Source organism: Actinia tenebrosa, unplaced genomic scaffold, assembly GCF_029948245.1.
Source record: "Actinia tenebrosa isolate PJP-AT-01 unplaced genomic scaffold, QUT_ActTen_1.0 PGA_scaffold9__36_contigs__length_13948895, whole genome shotgun sequence".
In the NCBI taxonomy this organism is placed as follows: Eukaryota; Metazoa; Cnidaria; class Anthozoa; order Actiniaria; family Actiniidae; genus Actinia; species Actinia tenebrosa.
The window spans coordinates 2,236,375-2,253,704 of NW_028292586.1; the positions used below are offsets into that span (position 1 = coordinate 2,236,375).

The following is a 17,330-nucleotide window of genomic DNA, read 5'->3' on the forward strand; positions in this document are numbered from 1 at the left end:
AAACACTCCGCTGAGTTAACAAGTTCAAAAGAATACATAACCAATTTTGATCCAAGATCAATTTTGATCCATCTTTTGTTTACGACTGAATGCACGACAGACAGGGCAGAAAACCGGGGCATAAAACCGGTGAGCCCGCTTCTTTCACGATTTTCTTATTAACTGAGTTTTAATCCAATTTTCTAAGCGTTTCATTTGTGTCACTGCTGCTCGAAACTTGTGACGAAATTTTGTCGATTTAGAGTAAAGGCTACTTATTAGTATCACTAAAATGTCAGTTTTTCTGCTGATCAAAATATCACCTCTCCCAAAGTACACGGCTTTATTTGATATTGTGCTATTTAGCTCCAAAAGTACTTGTTTATAAAATATATTGTAAACCTGTCCTTATGGCGGAAGGTCAAAGATCGTTTTTCTGCCCTGTCTGCACGACATATCGTCCGCAATATATTTTTAGACATTTTAACTCGGTGATTTCTGAGCTTTTCTACATTTTTATTCTTTAGTTTTCGCTATTTTTTCTTTTAAAATTCTTTTTTAAAATTCATTTTTTAAAACTTTTTCTCGCGTGCACAGGGGGCAGAGGGAAGTTAACTTCCCAGTTAACTTAGCCTGTGGCGGACATCTTCTTTTGTTCGGTGGGGACATCTAATTCAGTAATGGGTACACAACGCAAAACGCTCGTCGATTATATCAGCGATTTAATTCTCGATAATCTTGATGTTCTTCAGTTATTTCATTCACAATAGACAGATTTATAATTACGAGGTTCACTAGAAATAAAAAGTTACAAATTAAAAGCCTATATCTTACGGAAAATCAAATATAATCTTGACATACCATATGGTATACGTATTACGATCGTCTTGCTGCCTGTCCCGGCTTACATCCCATAATTTCAACTTATGAATATTAATAACCTACGCTAATTAGGAAATCAAATAGTTGTCGTCTACATAGCCCTCAGGCTCAATGATTTTGATTACGTACAAAATTATATATATATACACATTTACTAAAACCCTCATTTACTGTACTATCAGCAAAAGTTGTAAATTTTCAATTACATGAGCGAAATAAAATCTATCTATCTATCTCTCTATCTATCTTATCGTCCATTAAGGTGGCTCGACCCCCTCACGCTTGACCGCTACCTTCCACTTTTGGAACGCTAGTGCATAAACGTCTTTTATCCTATTGCAAATCTTTTTTTCACATAAGTCACATAAAGATTGAATTAATATTTGATGCAATTTTTAGTGAGATCGGACGTCATAACACGTGATTATGATGAAATATTTGATTTCGTTTAGAAAATAAATTTAGCCTTGCAGAGCGTTCAACACTAAAATGCTTCGTACGACCTAATCATATACTAGATGCCTCCATTTGTGGGGATTTTTGAAAAAATCTATCTAGCTAATAATGAGATATTTGAGATTATTTAAATATAGTGCATAATCTACTTCAAAACTAAACAATGGATTTCATACGGCCGAAATTAATATTTCAGAGCTATATATTCACAAAAGTTATTGCTCATTTAGTTTTACTCTGTATCTAGTTTTAAAAGGAACATTTTGAAGGTAATCGACTTATGCGATTTTGTGAAAACGTATAGTGCAGAAGACGGGGTAAACATTTGATGCGCACTTTTCATCGCAGTTTTCTAGTCAATCTTACTAGATCTTCCATTATTCTAAAATTCGCCGATCATTTCTCTCAAAATTACGTCAGGATACAAATTAGAACTTAAACTAATATTACACAAAATTGCAAGACTATTGAACTCATTTAAAGCGATCTAAAGCGAACGAGAAATACAGAAAACATTGATCGTTTCCCAACCATTTGATGCTCTGGGAATTCTATTGTTTTCTAAAGATCATAACACCAAATTCTTTCGCACCATGCATGGTCTCATCTCGCTTGGCTGCTTTCCGATGTACTCCCGAAGTATGGTTCTTTATCTAAACTCAAAAGTCTTGCTCGCTTCTTCCTTGAAGTTTTAATTTGAGGCATGTTCGCCGATTCTATTCACTCACACTGACAAAGTACATCATGACAAACGTCCCACGTTTGAATAAAAAAAACAACTGTGTGTTACCAAACTTCGGGGGTAAATCGGAAAGCAGCCAAGCGAGATGAGACCGTGCATGGTGCGAAAGAATTTGATGTTATGATCATTAGAAAACAATAGAATTCCCAGAGCATCAAATGGTTGGGAAACGATCAATGTTTTCTGTATTTCTCGTTCGCTTTAGATCGCTTTAAATGAGTTCAATAGTCTTGCAATTTTGTGTAATATTAGTTTAAGTTCTAATTTGTATCCTGACGTAATTTTGAGAGAAATGATCGGCGAATTTTAGAATAATGGAAGATCTAGTAAGATTGACTAGAAAACTGCGATGAAAAGTGCGCATCAAATGTTTACCCCGTCTTCTGCACTATACGTTTTCACAAAATCGCATAAGTCGATTACCTTCAAAATGTTCCTTTTAAAACTAGATACAGAGTAAAACTAAATGAGCAATAACTTTTGTGAATATATAGCTCTGAAATATTAATTTCGGCCGTATGAAATCCATTGTTTAGTTTTGAAGTAGATTATGCACTATATTTAAATAATCTCAAATATCTCATTATTAGCTAGATAGATTTTTTCAAAAATCCCCACAAATGGAGGCATCTAGTATATGATTAGGTCGTACGAAGCATTTTAGTGTTGAACGCTCTGCAAGGCTAAATTTATTTTCTAAACGAAATCAAATATTTCATCATAATCACGTGTTATGACGTCCGATCTCACTAAAAATTGCATCAAATATTAATTCAATCTTTATGTGACTTATGTGAAAAAAAGATTTGCAATAGGATAAAAGACGTTTATGCACTAGCGTTCCAAAAGTGGAAGGTAGCGGTCAAGCGTGAGGGGGTCGAGCCACCTTAAATAATATGACAATGGAAGATAAGTGCCCCCCTCTGTTCCCTGTGTCGCGTGTGTGTGCAGTGAAACGTAACGATACACGGCGTCGTCATGTCGCGGCGTCGTTATGTCGCGGCCCCCTCACGCTTACGACCAAAGTAGAGGTCACGGCACGGCAAGGTGACGGATCTTACTATTAGAGTGCCTATTCGTGAGATGGTATTCACTAATTAGTACAAAATAGCACCGATGAAACAATCGAAAGCAAAAGAAATAGATGTGTTTAGTGCTATTGACACGGTTTTCTTTGTTATTCACAAGGCTTTATTTTTGTTATAACCCTCATTATAAATGCGAGGTCAATATAACTATTTTTTTTAAAATATATATATTGACTTTGCATTTATGATGAGCAATTCAGTTCAATCATCAGTCCCCCTCATGCAGGTTATTTTTTAATCTTTATTTATTCATTTTACTTATTTTTAAGTCAAATATATAAAAATTTGATAGAAAACCTTCTCAATTGATGAATAAAATACTTAATTACCTCGAGCGTCGGCAATTAGCCTATACATCCCTCGGGCCAGCGGGCCTCGGGATGTATATGGCTTATTGCTTGTTTTAAATTTCATGTAATATTGAGCTAGAAAATGGTGCTCTCTTCATTCCTTGGATGTGATTTTGACACGACTGCTTGGTTTATGATGATAGCGTCACGTGACCTATCGATGCTACCTAATATAGATATTAATAGACCATTAGCAGCCAAATATTTATTTCATGGAATCATCTGTGTGTGGGTTTTTTCACATGTATTTTTTCACATGCATTTTTACATGCATTTTTTGCATATAAATGGTGGCATGTTCACTGTCAAAGTTGTGATTGTTCACCTCCTTACATTTGTAAATGGGTTTGACTTTTGGTCGAGGGTCACGGCTAAAAAGTGCGGGTGCGGTTGCGAGTGCGAGTAAAAGTTGCGGGTGCGGGTAAAAGTTGCGGGTGCGGGTAAAAGGTGCGGATTACAAAATCATTAAAATCATCAATATAAATTAGAAGAATTTGATTCAAGTTCTTGAATAGTACGATTTTGAATATAATAGCTGCAACACCCTTCATCCTTACATTGAATGAATTATTCAGTAAATTAGTAGTAGTAAAGTATAGTGAATACAAACACAATCTTTCTTGATGGGCCGTTTAAGAGAAAACAAAAAGGAAAAACTCGGTTAAGTAATAAAAAAAAATTAAAAATTGGCAATAGATCTACAATCATAACGAATCATACTGAAGATTCGAATTCACCAAGATTTGCTCTCTTGGTTTTCATCCAAGCTAAAAGGTAAGTCATGGAGCTTTGAACTGACTCGCATCATAGTTAATCCGCTCCATTAACTATGCTCGCACGCATCTTCTGTACTATATAGTACAGAAGATGCGTGCGAGCATAGTTAGTGGGGCGGATTAATAATAATAATAATGACTTTATTGGATAAACACAATTACTAGCGAACCAGTAGTTTTCATTGTGGTCCATATTATAAATACTAAAATATCATATAAAATCTAACTATAAATCTAAATCTAACTATAAGAGAAGAATAGTAATTTATATATAGAAACTAATAATATATATATATATAATATAAAAAATCCATCTAATATATTTTCAAAAAGTTCTTTGAATATTAAAATGATCGACCTTAGAATTCTTTTCTAAGTACATATTACTAATGTTCTTTCTAAAATTATTCAAAGCTATAATACTTCTGGTGCTATAACCTATTGTATTCCATAATCGATTAGCACTTGCATGAAAAGTGCGAAGGCCAGCATTCGTGCGATAAAAAGGTATAGATAAATTATTGGTTGTGGAAGTCCTTGTATTATGTCTGTGTCTATCATTAACTATGATGTGTGAAGTTTGTACTAATGTATATTTTATTAAAATCAAAGTCTTCAACGCAAGAAAATCGAGAAAAATCGAAAATTGGAAAAAATAAATGTGCGCGCTATTCAGATGTGCTGTAGAAAAACTGAAGAAAAAAAAAAGAAAAAGAAAAACAATCGTTCGAGCCGTTTATGAGAAATCGTGGAAAACGCAAAACGTCGACGATTTGCTAAATCTTTACACTAAAAACGCTCTTCGAAAAAAAATTCGTTCTCAAGACCAGCAAGGAAATAGTTGACCAAACTTACAAAGTTTAAAAACAAGAGCAACAGCAACATTTTAGGACATTTTTGAATAATTTTATTCAATAGCAATTTTTTAAACCGAGTGCGTAAATACGATAAACCAAAATTAGAGTATGAAATGTTCGTGCGATTTTCTCCAAATCTAACATAAGAATTTCTTTAAAAACTTGATATTCTGTTTGCCATGAATTGGGGATTCTTAGGAGTTAACAGTTTTTCTACAGCACATCTGAATCGCGCGCACTTTTACTTTTTCCAATTTTCGATTTTTCTCGATTTTCTTGCGTTGAAAACTTTGATTCTAATAAAATATACATTAGTACAAACTTCAAACCAAGAGCAACAACTGGTATGAATTCTAAAATGATCCAGCAAACAGAACATTGTCAGCGCGACGATTGAAAAAGTTCTTTTTGGTGATCACGAAACTGTATCGAAACACCTTAAGCTGCGCGGTTAGTAATACGAGCAACTTTTGATCTGCAATTTGCCGCGTAACAGTTTGCACTAATTTATAAATCGGTAAAACGCAGAAAAATATTTGGCTAAGATTTCTAGCATAAATTAGTGAATTAAAACATTGAAATCAAAATCTCGATTAACATTGCCAAACAGTTTGCATGCATACTATAAAATCACTTTTAAAATAAATAATTCAATAAATAAATCGGAATTTATATAATTAGCTTTAAGAACCTATCAATTTCGAAGTTATCACAGCCGATGGGCTCGGGAAAATCGACAATAATATTTCAACCGCCGCCAAGTGCAGTTTTCGTATGACTGTGAAAAATTCTAGGCACGAACACGGCCATGACACGGCAAGGGATACGCCAGACCAATCACATTGCACGAGAATTTACTCTCCATCCAATCAAATACCCGGAACACGGCATAAACACGGCGCGGACACGGTCACGCCAAGGTCACTGCACTCCAAGACCAATCACATTGCGCGTGAAAAAATCAGCCAATTAAAATTCTAGAAAGCATCACGGTCACGGCACCTCACGCTTACGGCACTGAGCTTTTCACAGTCATACGAAAACTGCACTACAAATTCAATTAATTTTGTGTTCGTTGTCTTATAAGTGAATTTCTTCCGTTGTGGACTAGTTGCGCGATTTTGTTGCTCATATTACTGCAGCCAATAGAGCTCTGGTTGGCATATTTTAAAACATCAATATGATACCTCAACGCAAATTTCGCTATATGCGCATTTTTCTGACCACACTATTGGTTTAAGTGGTCAAATAATACATAGCCCTCTTTATCTCGTAATTTTTCCCCATTTCAGACCACTTATCATTCTCTTGAAAATAAGATTCTTTGTTTGGGTTATATCTGTATTTTTGTGTCTTCTCATGTGCCACCGTTTAAAAAATGATAGATACTCTAGAGAATGACATGGATTAAATTTTGCGTCAAAAGTGCGTTTACGAAAAAGAATAATTAGCTTATTGGCTAATTATTAACTGATTTACATTAATAAATATCAATAAATCATGCGCAATATGAGTTCATTACTTTTAATGACTAAAGCTTTAACAAGAGGGCAGTATTAACATGTATTACCCACCTCAGTCACGCAGGAAAAGGTAAGGCAAAACTAGCACGAAGCTGAGTAACTTTTTAGGGTAATGTTATAATACTATGAAATGAAAGTGATAGAAACTCAAACGTAAATCGGAAAAGCGAGAACGTTTCTAAATCGTGCGCAAAGCAGTTTTTTCCTGTGAACTCACCTTGCTATGTTTTCGGTCTTGGCTTCCAAAACATACCATACCAACACACTGGGGACAAAAACAAATTAAACTTAGTAGATTTCCTTAGACTTTGACGAGAGAGCAAATTTCGCACAGTTTACACCATGAAATCAAAAAACTCATGAAAAACACAGCGCGCGCGATTGACATCATAGAAAACTCCTATGACGAAGGATTCGAAAAATGGGTTTGTTTTGGGTTGCCTGTGGTGGATAATGTCAGCGGGTTTTCTTTTGACAAGAAAAAAATCCAAGATGGCGGCAGATCTGGCGACTTGTCGAAGGCAACTCATGGAGGCTTTAGGAGATAATTCAGAGACGTTAGTACCTCTAATACCTTAAATATGGGAATGTATGAACACTAGCTATTTTGTCGTTGATAAAAATTTCCGTATTTTTTCTAGGTATTGGAATATGATGAAACTTTGGTACAAGCAAAAAGTGAGTTCTCTACGTAGAAAAGTCGTAAATTGTATCGCATTTTGAAACATTTACTTAGCTTTACTATGTGAATCATCTTGATAATAAGGTTATATTTTGTTGTTTTAATACCCTGTTTGTTTTGCTATCTTTTCTTCTTTATCTCTTTAACAAATACCCAAATAAATGTTAAGCTTGAATTAAAGTTTAACAAATCGTATATTGCTTCAATGACCCCAATTAAAAACCGAAAATTAATTAATTTGGGCTATTTTAAATTATTTATAATATTTTTAGAGCTAAAGCCAAAAAAAAAAACTTTACAGAGACATTGTTGTGCTGGATATTGTATAAAAATATTTGGTCTGCGAATATTTTGACTAAGTCATTATTGTGCGGACTTAGTACTTTCGAGTTGCCCGTTGGAATTTGGTTTTCACTGCTGTCAGTCAAAAATATGAAAGGTACAAATGTTTTTGACAAAGACAAAAATAGAGCAAAATACTAAATTTAATCCTGCAGCTCACAACTATCAAGTTCGCATATTAAAAACTGCCAAAAAAGACAAATAAAAAATCTTCGCGAAATACAGTATCAAAGCAATGCAATTTTGTATTGACATGCTGTATTGTATTCCCTTGGTCCTTCTACTGCTTTTGTGTTAATTTAGTAATTTTTACTATAGATTGGCAAAGATGAACTTGACACACAGGCAACACAATGTTTAGGAAATAACAATAGTAAGTGTGATGATGATGATGATGATGATAATGATGACTGCTTCTGTTGCTGATGATAATGGCGATGACTGCTACTGCTAATGATCATATTGACTGGTGATGATGATGTTGATGATCACTGATAAGTGTTAATGAGTTTGATAAATGATGATAATAACACTGATGATGGTCACTGATTGATGATGTTGATAATGACTGTATAATGATAAATGATTAGGATAATATAGTTGATGATAATGTTGACAATGATTAATGATGATGATGCAAATGATAAGTCATGATACCACTGATGATGATGATAATAATTATAGTCTGAGTAGTTTTAAACACAATATTTTCTTATTGTTCTTCCTCTAGTTCATTTTCACAATAATTTTTTGCTGGCAATATTAGCAAAATGTCAAGCTCTAGGACAAACGCCAGGTAAGACTTTATGACATGGCTTCCCAAAAACAAACATGAAATCGCAATGATAAAAGGGTAAATTTTATGCTGTGAAAAGATGAAAAAACTGACGTTTTGGACGCTATTTCTTCCTCAGGGTCCTTTGTCCTTTCATCTTTTCATGATGTAAAATTTGCCCTTTTGCTATTACTGTTTCATTAGAAACACTGACGTAGCTCACACTAGCTTTTAGCTAGTTATCTCTTCAATCATGAAATCATAGAATTTGCAATAGGCCCTTTGCAGCTAGTGGTCACGTGCTTGGATACCGCTTAGCAACACAAAACTGGAGAGCAAGCCTTCCAGTAAACAAAAGTTGTAATAGGTCAAGCACGCGTGGTTTTATACGATAGTTTCATCGTTCAAAACGCTTAATCCTTTTGCCCTATCTACAAACACAGTAAGATAATCTTAAATTCTCTCCTTTGGACTCGATTTTTGGTTCGAAGTAACGATATTCTTCGCGTTATCGCGAAAAAATTGTCACCGCCGGCCCGCTCGACGGCTGAAAAACATGGCGACTTCGCAAGGTATGTACTTCAAAACTCTCCTTTTTTTTGGTTTCTTTTCAATTATTGGACTTCTAAAATCTCTAAAATAACAGTTTAGATTGTGAATAATGGACGATTTGTTTATTTTTTGTGAGAGTGATTCCACGTCTAAAGTCAAGACTAACCCATGTTTACATATATTCGCTGTAGATGTTAGAACTCCCGACGAGCCATCACATACCAAGAAAAATTCTTCGTACCATTGTTGTGTTCCCTTGTGTAACGGAGATTCTCGATATCATCCTGATTTAAAGTTTCACCGCTTACCAGGCCGTGCAAGGGATGAGCAATTGAAAAAGGAATGGCTGGTGAAGATACGAAGAGATGTGGGCCCACACTTCAAGGTATATAGGAATCTAACAATATCAATGCACAATACGAATTGCCTGTGGATCTTTAAAAAACTGTAATGAAGATAAAAATAGTTGAATACAGTTACATTGTTATTAAAAGGACATTTGATTTATAATAGGTTAACAAAAGTACCAGAGTGTGCTCAAAACACTTCACTGAGGAAGATTACAATCCTCCCACTGATTCTGGACGTCAGTTGCTAAAAAGAGAAGCTGTACCATCAATCTTTGACTGGTCAACCAAATCCAAAGCAAGAAGAAAGATAATTCGACAAGTAGATAGGTAATGAATATCACATATTTCTACTTCAATACATTTCATTTAGACTTGACTGATGGAATTGTACTTGATGTTTATTTTGGTTTAAACCAAAATAATTTTATAATTTTAATAATTTAGTCTTTTATAATTTTTTATTTAGTGTGAACTGAGTGTGAACTGAGTGTCATCATAATTTCAAAACCTTTTTACAGAGACACTCAGACAGATGAAAGTGATGACAATGAAGATAATAGTCCCAGCACTTCTACAACCTTCAGCATGGATGACCTACAAGCACAAGTCCAGTCACTCAGAGCACAGTTCCAAGATGCACAAAAGCAACTTGAACAAAGTAGAAATGAAACTGCAGCTGCCCTCACTGAAATAAAAAGGGTTAAAGTTGAAGCTGCAAAAGAAATTGAGGACATTAAGAGGCAAGCTGCAGAACAATTAGCACTTAATAAATTTGGGCTTGAGAGATTTGGCACAGACAATGAGATCATAAGATTTTATACAGGTTTCCCATCCTATTTACATATTCAGTTCTTTTTTAAGTTTTTGCAGCCATGTGCTGCACAAATGACATATTGTTATGCCTCTGGAGAAAGAGAAAGTAGACCAGACTCAAGAAATATGCTTCTTGTGGATGAATTGTTTATGTTTTGTGTACGCCTCAAACTAGGTCTATTCGGACAGGATTTAGCTCATAGGTTCCGAATACATAAATCGTCAGTTTGCAGGAAATTGATCACATGGACTAATTTTTTGTATTTTCTTCTTGGTAGTCAAGTGATCTGGCCTTCAAGGCAAGATGTTGATAGGTTTATGCCAGAAGGTTTTAAAAAGCTTTATGCAAGCACACGTGTCATTTTAGATTGTACAGAGATTTTTGTTCAAACACCTACCTCCCTACTACTTCAGTCGCAGCTTTATTCTAGTTATAAGAGTAATACTACACTCAAGGGTTTGATAGGCATTACCCCTAATGGAGCTATTAGCTTCGTTTCTAGCCTTTACACAGGGGGGATTAGTGATAAGGAAATCACAAGGTGCAGCGGCATTCTAGATTTGTTAGAACCTGGTGATTCAGTCATGGCAGACAAAGGGTTTGACATTGAAGATTTACTTAGGGAGAAGCGGGTAGAGTTAAATATTCCTCCGTTTCTTGAAAGTCAGGAACAATTCTCTGCCGCAGATGTTCAAAAAACAAAGACACTAGCAAGTCTTAGAATTCATGTCGAGAGGGCAATAAGAAGAGTCAAAGAGTACCACTTTTTTGATTCAGATGTGCCATTGTCCACTTTAGGTTCAGTCAATCAGTTATATACTGTAGCCTGCCTCCTTACAAATTTTCAAGGCCCACTTATTTTATCCAATGGTAATAATGAGGCATAGTGTCTGTAAGAAGTTGGTGAATGTATGATTAATGTGGCTTACATAACCCATTAGATAATCTTTAATGCAGGTTGGTTTATCGTGTGTCTTGGATTGCTTTTTGTAACTATTTCAATTTGTTTGTAAATGAAAACTCAAAAAAAAAAAACTAATGAACAAACACAAAATCTAAATAGCACAAATAAATATAATACTAATATGATATAAATATAATAAAAAATAAATTAAGATTATGAATTGATTTGTCATTAATAAAAATAATATAATATTTGTTATCATAAGAAATCTGGCCATGGTTTGAGAACAACAACAAAAATCTTAGTGTATTAATGTAAATAGTAATTGAAGAAAAAACTATCAACTTTGTCCTTTGCTTGCTGGAAAAACACTGAATCAAAATTAATTCTAGAGCAAACAAACAAATTTTCGTCAATGTAACTGAAAAAATCACACCATTCTAATCCTGTGAGTCCAAGCTGGCACTGGATCTGGTAATAATAAATGTCTGTTGTTTTCAGTTTGTACTGGTTAGTGTTCTGGTCCTTGGTGAGATACCTCACATTGTCAAATGATGTTTCCCCCTCTTTAACGACCTTTATTTCTAACAAGCCAAAGGGATTCTGACCATTATTTACGGCATCAAGGTCATAAACTTTCCTGTCTGGGCTACAACCTAGCCATGGGCACTTTGGGTGGACAATCAGCCCAGATGGGAAGAGGTTTACTCTTCCACCCTTTGCATTGCTAGCATAGACCATGGCAGCATGTGGTTCAAGTTCAATGCCTCTTCTCATTGCTGCAGTTTGTACAAATCTGGTGGGGTTTAGCTGATTGACAAGGGTGTCAAAATGTGACACCCGGCGAGCGACAATGCCAAATTTGCTTGCTGTTACCCTTTTTTTTCTGAGCAGGTGCCATACATCACTCTGACTTTGAGTGACTGTTTGCTGCTGCACTCTCAGTGATGACTCTGTTGTCACAGACAATGTTCCAAATATAGATTGTTGACGACTGTCAAGACAGATTGACACATTGTTATTAAATCTGTCCTCTGCACTTGAGAGGGGAAGCTCTGGGAAAGAAGTGCAAGTAAAATCATTTATGATGTAGTCAGTTGACATCTTTTGTTGATATGACAGGACACAGCCTTTTGGGACATTTCCAAACTTGCTCTGTACAAATGGGATATTGCCAAGTTGATCTTGATTGGGCAGAATGGTTGTAAAGAGAGGATAAGGTGGTTGGAAGCCGTTAAAGTGCTCTTTTGTGAGGGTAGGATACTGGGTAGATGGGGAATACAAATTACTCTTGATATATCTACTGTACGAAGCGCCAAGTTGGGGTTTTTTCACTAGCACGTCTTGTATTTCTTTTTGTGCGATTTTGGATCCTCTAGGTATGCTCCAACGCTGCTTCATGCTGGTACATGTTAGCTCATCAGGCAATGTCCGATGTCCCAGTTGCTTAAGAAGGGCTAAATAGTAAAGAAGCCCGATCACATGATGGCAGTATCCACCTGCCCCGGCTACACATGAGCACAGCCCAGACAGCAATGTCAAATTGTTGTTCTGGACTGACACCTCTAAAATGTGCGGTGGTTCAGACTTCCTCATTGAGCGGTAACACTTGCATTTAACTCTCACGCACTGGTCGGTATATATCACTAAAAAATTGGAAAAATTAGTGTGAATTGTCTGCCATTCATATCATAATGAAATAGAAAAAACATTTTGGCTATCAAGTACCTTTAACGTCATGTAAATAGCCTGGTTCCGCCATAAATTTGTACGCTTTCGAAGTGCTTGTGCAGCCAGACTTCTCTATAGCGTAGCTCCCTACATCATCGAAGGTGAGGGAAGGAAAGATAGAGATGTCTTGAGTTTCTACTTCATCTAAAACAAAAATAAATATAAAAATATCAGTACGAAGAATTTTTCTTGGTATGTGATGGCTCGTCGGGAGTTCTAACATCTACAGCGAATATATGTAAACATGGGTTAGTCTTGACTTTAGACGTGGAATCACTCTAACAAAAAATAAACAAATCGTCCATTAAAATGCCGTCCAATTACAATCGATCACCATTCACAATCTAAACTGTTATTTTAGAGATTTTAGAAAAGGAGAGTTTTGAAGTACATACCTTGCGAAGTCGCCATGTTTTTCAGCCGTCGAGCGGGCCGGCGGTGACAATTTTTTCGCGATAACGCGAAGAATATCGTTACTTCGAACCAAAAATCGAGTCCAAAGGAGAGAATTTAAGATTATCTTACTGTGTTTGTAGATAGGGCAAAAGGATTAAGCGTTTTGAACGATGAAACTATCGTATAAAACCACGCGTGCTTGACCTATTACAACTTTTGTTTACTGGAAGGCTTGCTCTCCAGTTTTGTGTTGCTAAGCGGTATCCAAGCACGTGACCACTAGCTGCAAAGGGCCTATTGCAACAAAATAGGTTTTTGTTGGATGTCAATCAGAGGGTTTTCATGGCATTGTGGAAAAACATGAAGATTTTAGGGAACATGGTTTTCATGTCTTTGACTCTCTTTGGAATGCTTGTGAATAACCATCATAGTAAACAGTTTACCTATTCAACATATTCTACCATCATCATGAATTTCTACTTTTCTATAGCTTCTCACCCAAGAACTCCACAAAAACCACCTCAAAAACCTCAACTTATCAAAAAGAATAAAGTAAAACGACAGAAACAGTCACTCAAGACAAACTTTGAGGTTTGTGTTTTATCCTCAATATGTTATTTGTTTGTTATTTTTTAAAAAATTAATACCAGGTCAAACAAATTGAACTTCATTTGATTTTATCTTAGAAATGATGAGACACTATCCTGGTTGTAAAGAATCTAACCAGTTTCTTGTAAATTCTATTATGTTGTTACATTCATTAACACTTGGCTTGCTTATGAGCTGATTGATTGTGCATGCACATAGATTCTAGCTATTGTAAAAAAGCTCTTTTACTACTGCCTAATAATGAACTAGAGGTGCAAAAGCTTGACTAATAAAATTTGTAAATATATGTAGAGGAAACATAATTTGGGAAGCATGGGTGGCACAGCGGTGTGAGTGCTCGCCTCTCATCAATGTGACCCCATTTCAAGTCCCACCAGGCTCGGTGTTGTATATGAGTACAGTTGTTCGTTGGTTCTCTCCTGTGCTTCGAGAATTTTTCAGGTTCTCCGGTTTTCCTCCCTCCACAAAAATCAACTTTTAAATTCCAATTCGATCACAGAATGAGGGCCTCAGGTTTGTTAGCCACTGGCTATTAAGTGCTACCCTTGTGAAAAAAGGATGATTTTTTAAAAATGGTTTTATATTGTTTCTATAGCAACGTTTTGTGCCTGCTGATCCTTTCAAAGATGCGCCACTTATGTCCCTGAAGGTATGTACTAGCTATTCTACTCTTGATCTTAGTTTTTTCTTATTATTTGTTTTCAAAATTGTTAGTTGAACTAATAGTGCATATCATATCACACAAAAAATGATAAATATTGATAAATGCACTAATAGAAGATTTTTCTTATTTTCATTTCATAACTGTAAATCTGGACATGCGCTTGCCACCTAAAAAAATAAGGGTAAGTTTTATTTGTGAATGGGGAAGCTTCCTCATTGCTGCATCATAATTATTTGCAGAGTTAACGTTGTTTTCCATTATTAATGAGATTTTGGCTTTGCGTTACAGATATCAATGAAGACTGTGAGATAGGATTATGTTCTTATGATTTAATGCTACCCGACACAGCTACAATACATGGTCGTCTGTACCTTGGTGCTTGGGATGCAGGGCTTGATAATGTAGCTGATGAAACAGTTAGTTTGGTACAATTTGCAACAGAGGTAGGTTTATAGGTTTTTTGTTTGTTGCTCCCTTCCTTTTTATTCTTTTCTTTTTCCAATTCTTTTCTTTTTCTTTTCTTTTTGGGACTTGACTTCTATGCTCTATGTTTTTAACCGAACAATAATCTTACAATTAGATATGAGTACTAATTAACTTACTTGGTTAAATGAATTGCCTTTAATATTTGGTATTTTCTTTTGATTAGTACCTCATAAAAGACATTTTATCGATTTGCTGTGCAAAGAGGAGTGCTTATCGATTACGTGATGGTCACTTCCGGCATGTTGTGGGAACGGCATATCCAAGAATGCACCTGGTTAACAGTACAGTCAAGTGGCCTCCTGATGAGAGAACAATAGAAAAGTGGGTTTAGACATTGTTTGTACTCTGAGGGAGGGAGGGGACAGGGGAGGAGGGAAGAGAAGGGAGTGCAGGCCCCCCTCCCCCAAAGTGCCACTACACAGGCTACAAATACACATCAATCAAATATATGGAATCATAAGCTGATCTAAGTCAGGGCATGATTATATCACAGATGGAATTAGGATTTGGCATGTTGAGTTTTGCTGAAGGAGGAAAGCCAAAGAAACTCCAGAGAAAATCCCTTGAATCAAGAATGGAATTGTAGAAGAAGACACATTGTTATTAAAACATGTGAAGCAATTGACAAGAAAACAGAAGGAAAAAATAGAGAAGCAAGGAAAGGAAACAACAAAATACTATAGAGAAGGAGAAAGTACAAGTCAAAAAAAAAGCAAAGCAAAGAAAGCAGAAACAAATGAGAGAAGGAAGGAATGAAGGAAGGAAAGAATAAATGAATGATTGAATGTATGAACGAACGAACGAACAAATGGATAGATGGATGGTTGGATGTAGTGCCCTGGGCAGTGAGAATAATTCTCTTCTTCCACAAAGACACCAACCACAGCATTTAATATGCTCCTCTCACGTTTATTATTATACAGGTCCAGCCAACCTGCTGTAAATAACAATCATGGGAAGACACTTCAGCAGGCGGCAGCTGAAGCAGCCTTGATTGTAGCATCAACAGACGATCATCGGACATCAAAATCTCCCGTTTCTCCTTATGATCTTAGAGATGCTTTACAGGTAAACCACTCGAGACTCTATTGCCTTCAAACAATTGTTGCTTCAAGTCAACGCATTTGGGTCAATACAATGAAATGTATAGAAACTACCCTGCAAACAGAGGTTGTTTTTCTTCCCCTCCAGCGGGCTGAGCTGCAGGCTGTTTTTTCTCCCCCAACAAAAAGCAAGAAGGGAGGGCAGAAAATGACTTCTTTATCAGGGTATATAGAAGCTAACTTTAATATCTGCTATTGACGGAGGCTAAGAAATATGTTGGTTGCTTAACTATTGTACGAGCGCAGGCAGGCACAAGGTTTATTACAATGTCCATCCTTGCTTATGATAACATTAAAGTCCGCTATTGAAGCGGAATTTCCATCCTTGCGCTTTAGCTTGCGGAAGTGCAAATCATGCACAACACTGATATCGAACCAATAAAACCTTTCTGCCCGTTACTGAAAAGGAATTTTCATGATTGCGCTTTTTCCTGCGTCGCACCGCGGCGAGAACTAGGTTTTCGTGAACGAGCGCAAACCTTGCCTAACGCTGAGATCCAATCAATGTAACCTTACTGCCATTGAAAAATAAAATGACTGCTATATTACGAATAGTAGAATATAAGGATATGATTTTTTGTTCGTGTTACTTCCATATTGATGTACGCGTATCTTCTCAAGCCTTACTGGTAAACAAAGAAATGATACTCAAGGGTATGACACGGGGTCTGAAAAATGGGAAAAATTACATTCATTCTGTTCGAATCTATTAACTGTATATATATTTTGCATTTTGTCTTCAGAATCATCGACGCGTTCTTCCGTCACACACAGTCTACGCAGTGAATATCGAACGAATTTTGTCCAAATTGTGGCACCCAAGCCAGGAAGAAATAGAACAAAACCAGCTACACAGACTGGAAGCCAAACGACGCTACGAGCGATTAAAGCAGCAGAGAAGTCTTAGACTATGAACAACCCATATATTTCTAAATTATTTAACGCAATATATATATATATCTCCAAAACAACCAAATGAAACAGTGAGACAATAACGTGTCTCATCTTGGAAATTTCCTGGAATGATTACTGACCAGAAGCTATGTATATAGAAAATTTGTTATATTTGTAATAATAGCGCGATGCAAGTGATTTGATATACTATTCTAATAAATTGTTTTGATATCTAGAAGTTCCTTGATTGGTATTATGTTTATCCTTTTCAATCCATTTGTTGTTTCTTGAAGTTAGTTAGGTTGGGCTACCCCTTTTTGCATGTACGCAACTACGTAGTTTCTACTAAGTCAAGACTTAAGGAGGAAAAGTTTT

The 17,330-nt window shown here is 35.9% G+C and overlaps 4 protein-coding genes across 4 annotated transcripts in view; 2 read left to right on the top strand and 2 right to left on the bottom strand.

Annotated features, from left to right (window-relative positions):
* The first annotated feature begins 7,139 nt into the window (after positions 1-7,139).
* Positions 7,140-17,158, top strand: LOC116304149 (transcriptional adapter 1). Its single transcript, XM_031713818.2, has 10 exons — positions 7,140-7,210; positions 7,295-7,331; positions 7,996-8,050; positions 8,408-8,473; positions 13,690-13,790; positions 14,404-14,457; positions 14,760-14,915; positions 15,122-15,279; positions 15,882-16,026; positions 16,805-17,158. Exons 1-10 carry the CDS (start codon positions 7,146-7,148, stop codon positions 16,973-16,975), a joined length of 1,008 nt encoding a protein of 335 aa, XP_031569678.1. The 5' UTR covers positions 7,140-7,145; the 3' UTR covers positions 16,976-17,158.
* On the top strand, positions 8,495-11,572 carry LOC148904473 (uncharacterized). The gene is made up of 4 exons (XM_089025270.1): positions 8,495-9,024; positions 9,196-9,389; positions 9,518-9,681; positions 9,873-11,572. The coding sequence occupies exons 1-4, from the start codon at positions 9,009-9,011 to the stop codon at positions 11,053-11,055; spliced, it is 1,557 nt and encodes a 518-aa protein (XP_088881396.1). The 5' UTR covers positions 8,495-9,008; the 3' UTR covers positions 11,056-11,572.
* On the bottom strand, positions 11,382-13,491 carry LOC148904474 (uncharacterized). Its single transcript, XM_089025271.1, has 3 exons — positions 13,199-13,491; positions 12,801-12,947; positions 11,382-12,718 (listed from the first exon to the last, which is right to left on the bottom strand). Exons 1-3 carry the CDS (start codon positions 13,212-13,214, stop codon positions 11,382-11,384), a joined length of 1,500 nt encoding a protein of 499 aa, XP_088881397.1. The 5' UTR covers positions 13,215-13,491.
* LOC116304148 (uncharacterized) overlaps positions 15,127-17,330 on the bottom strand; it is a 37,727-nt gene continuing 35,523 nt past the window's right edge. Inside the window, exon 10 of the mRNA XM_031713817.1 lies at positions 15,127-15,257. The gene's annotated coding sequence lies outside the window, so the exon portion shown is untranslated. The remainder of the gene's footprint in view (positions 15,258-17,330) is intronic.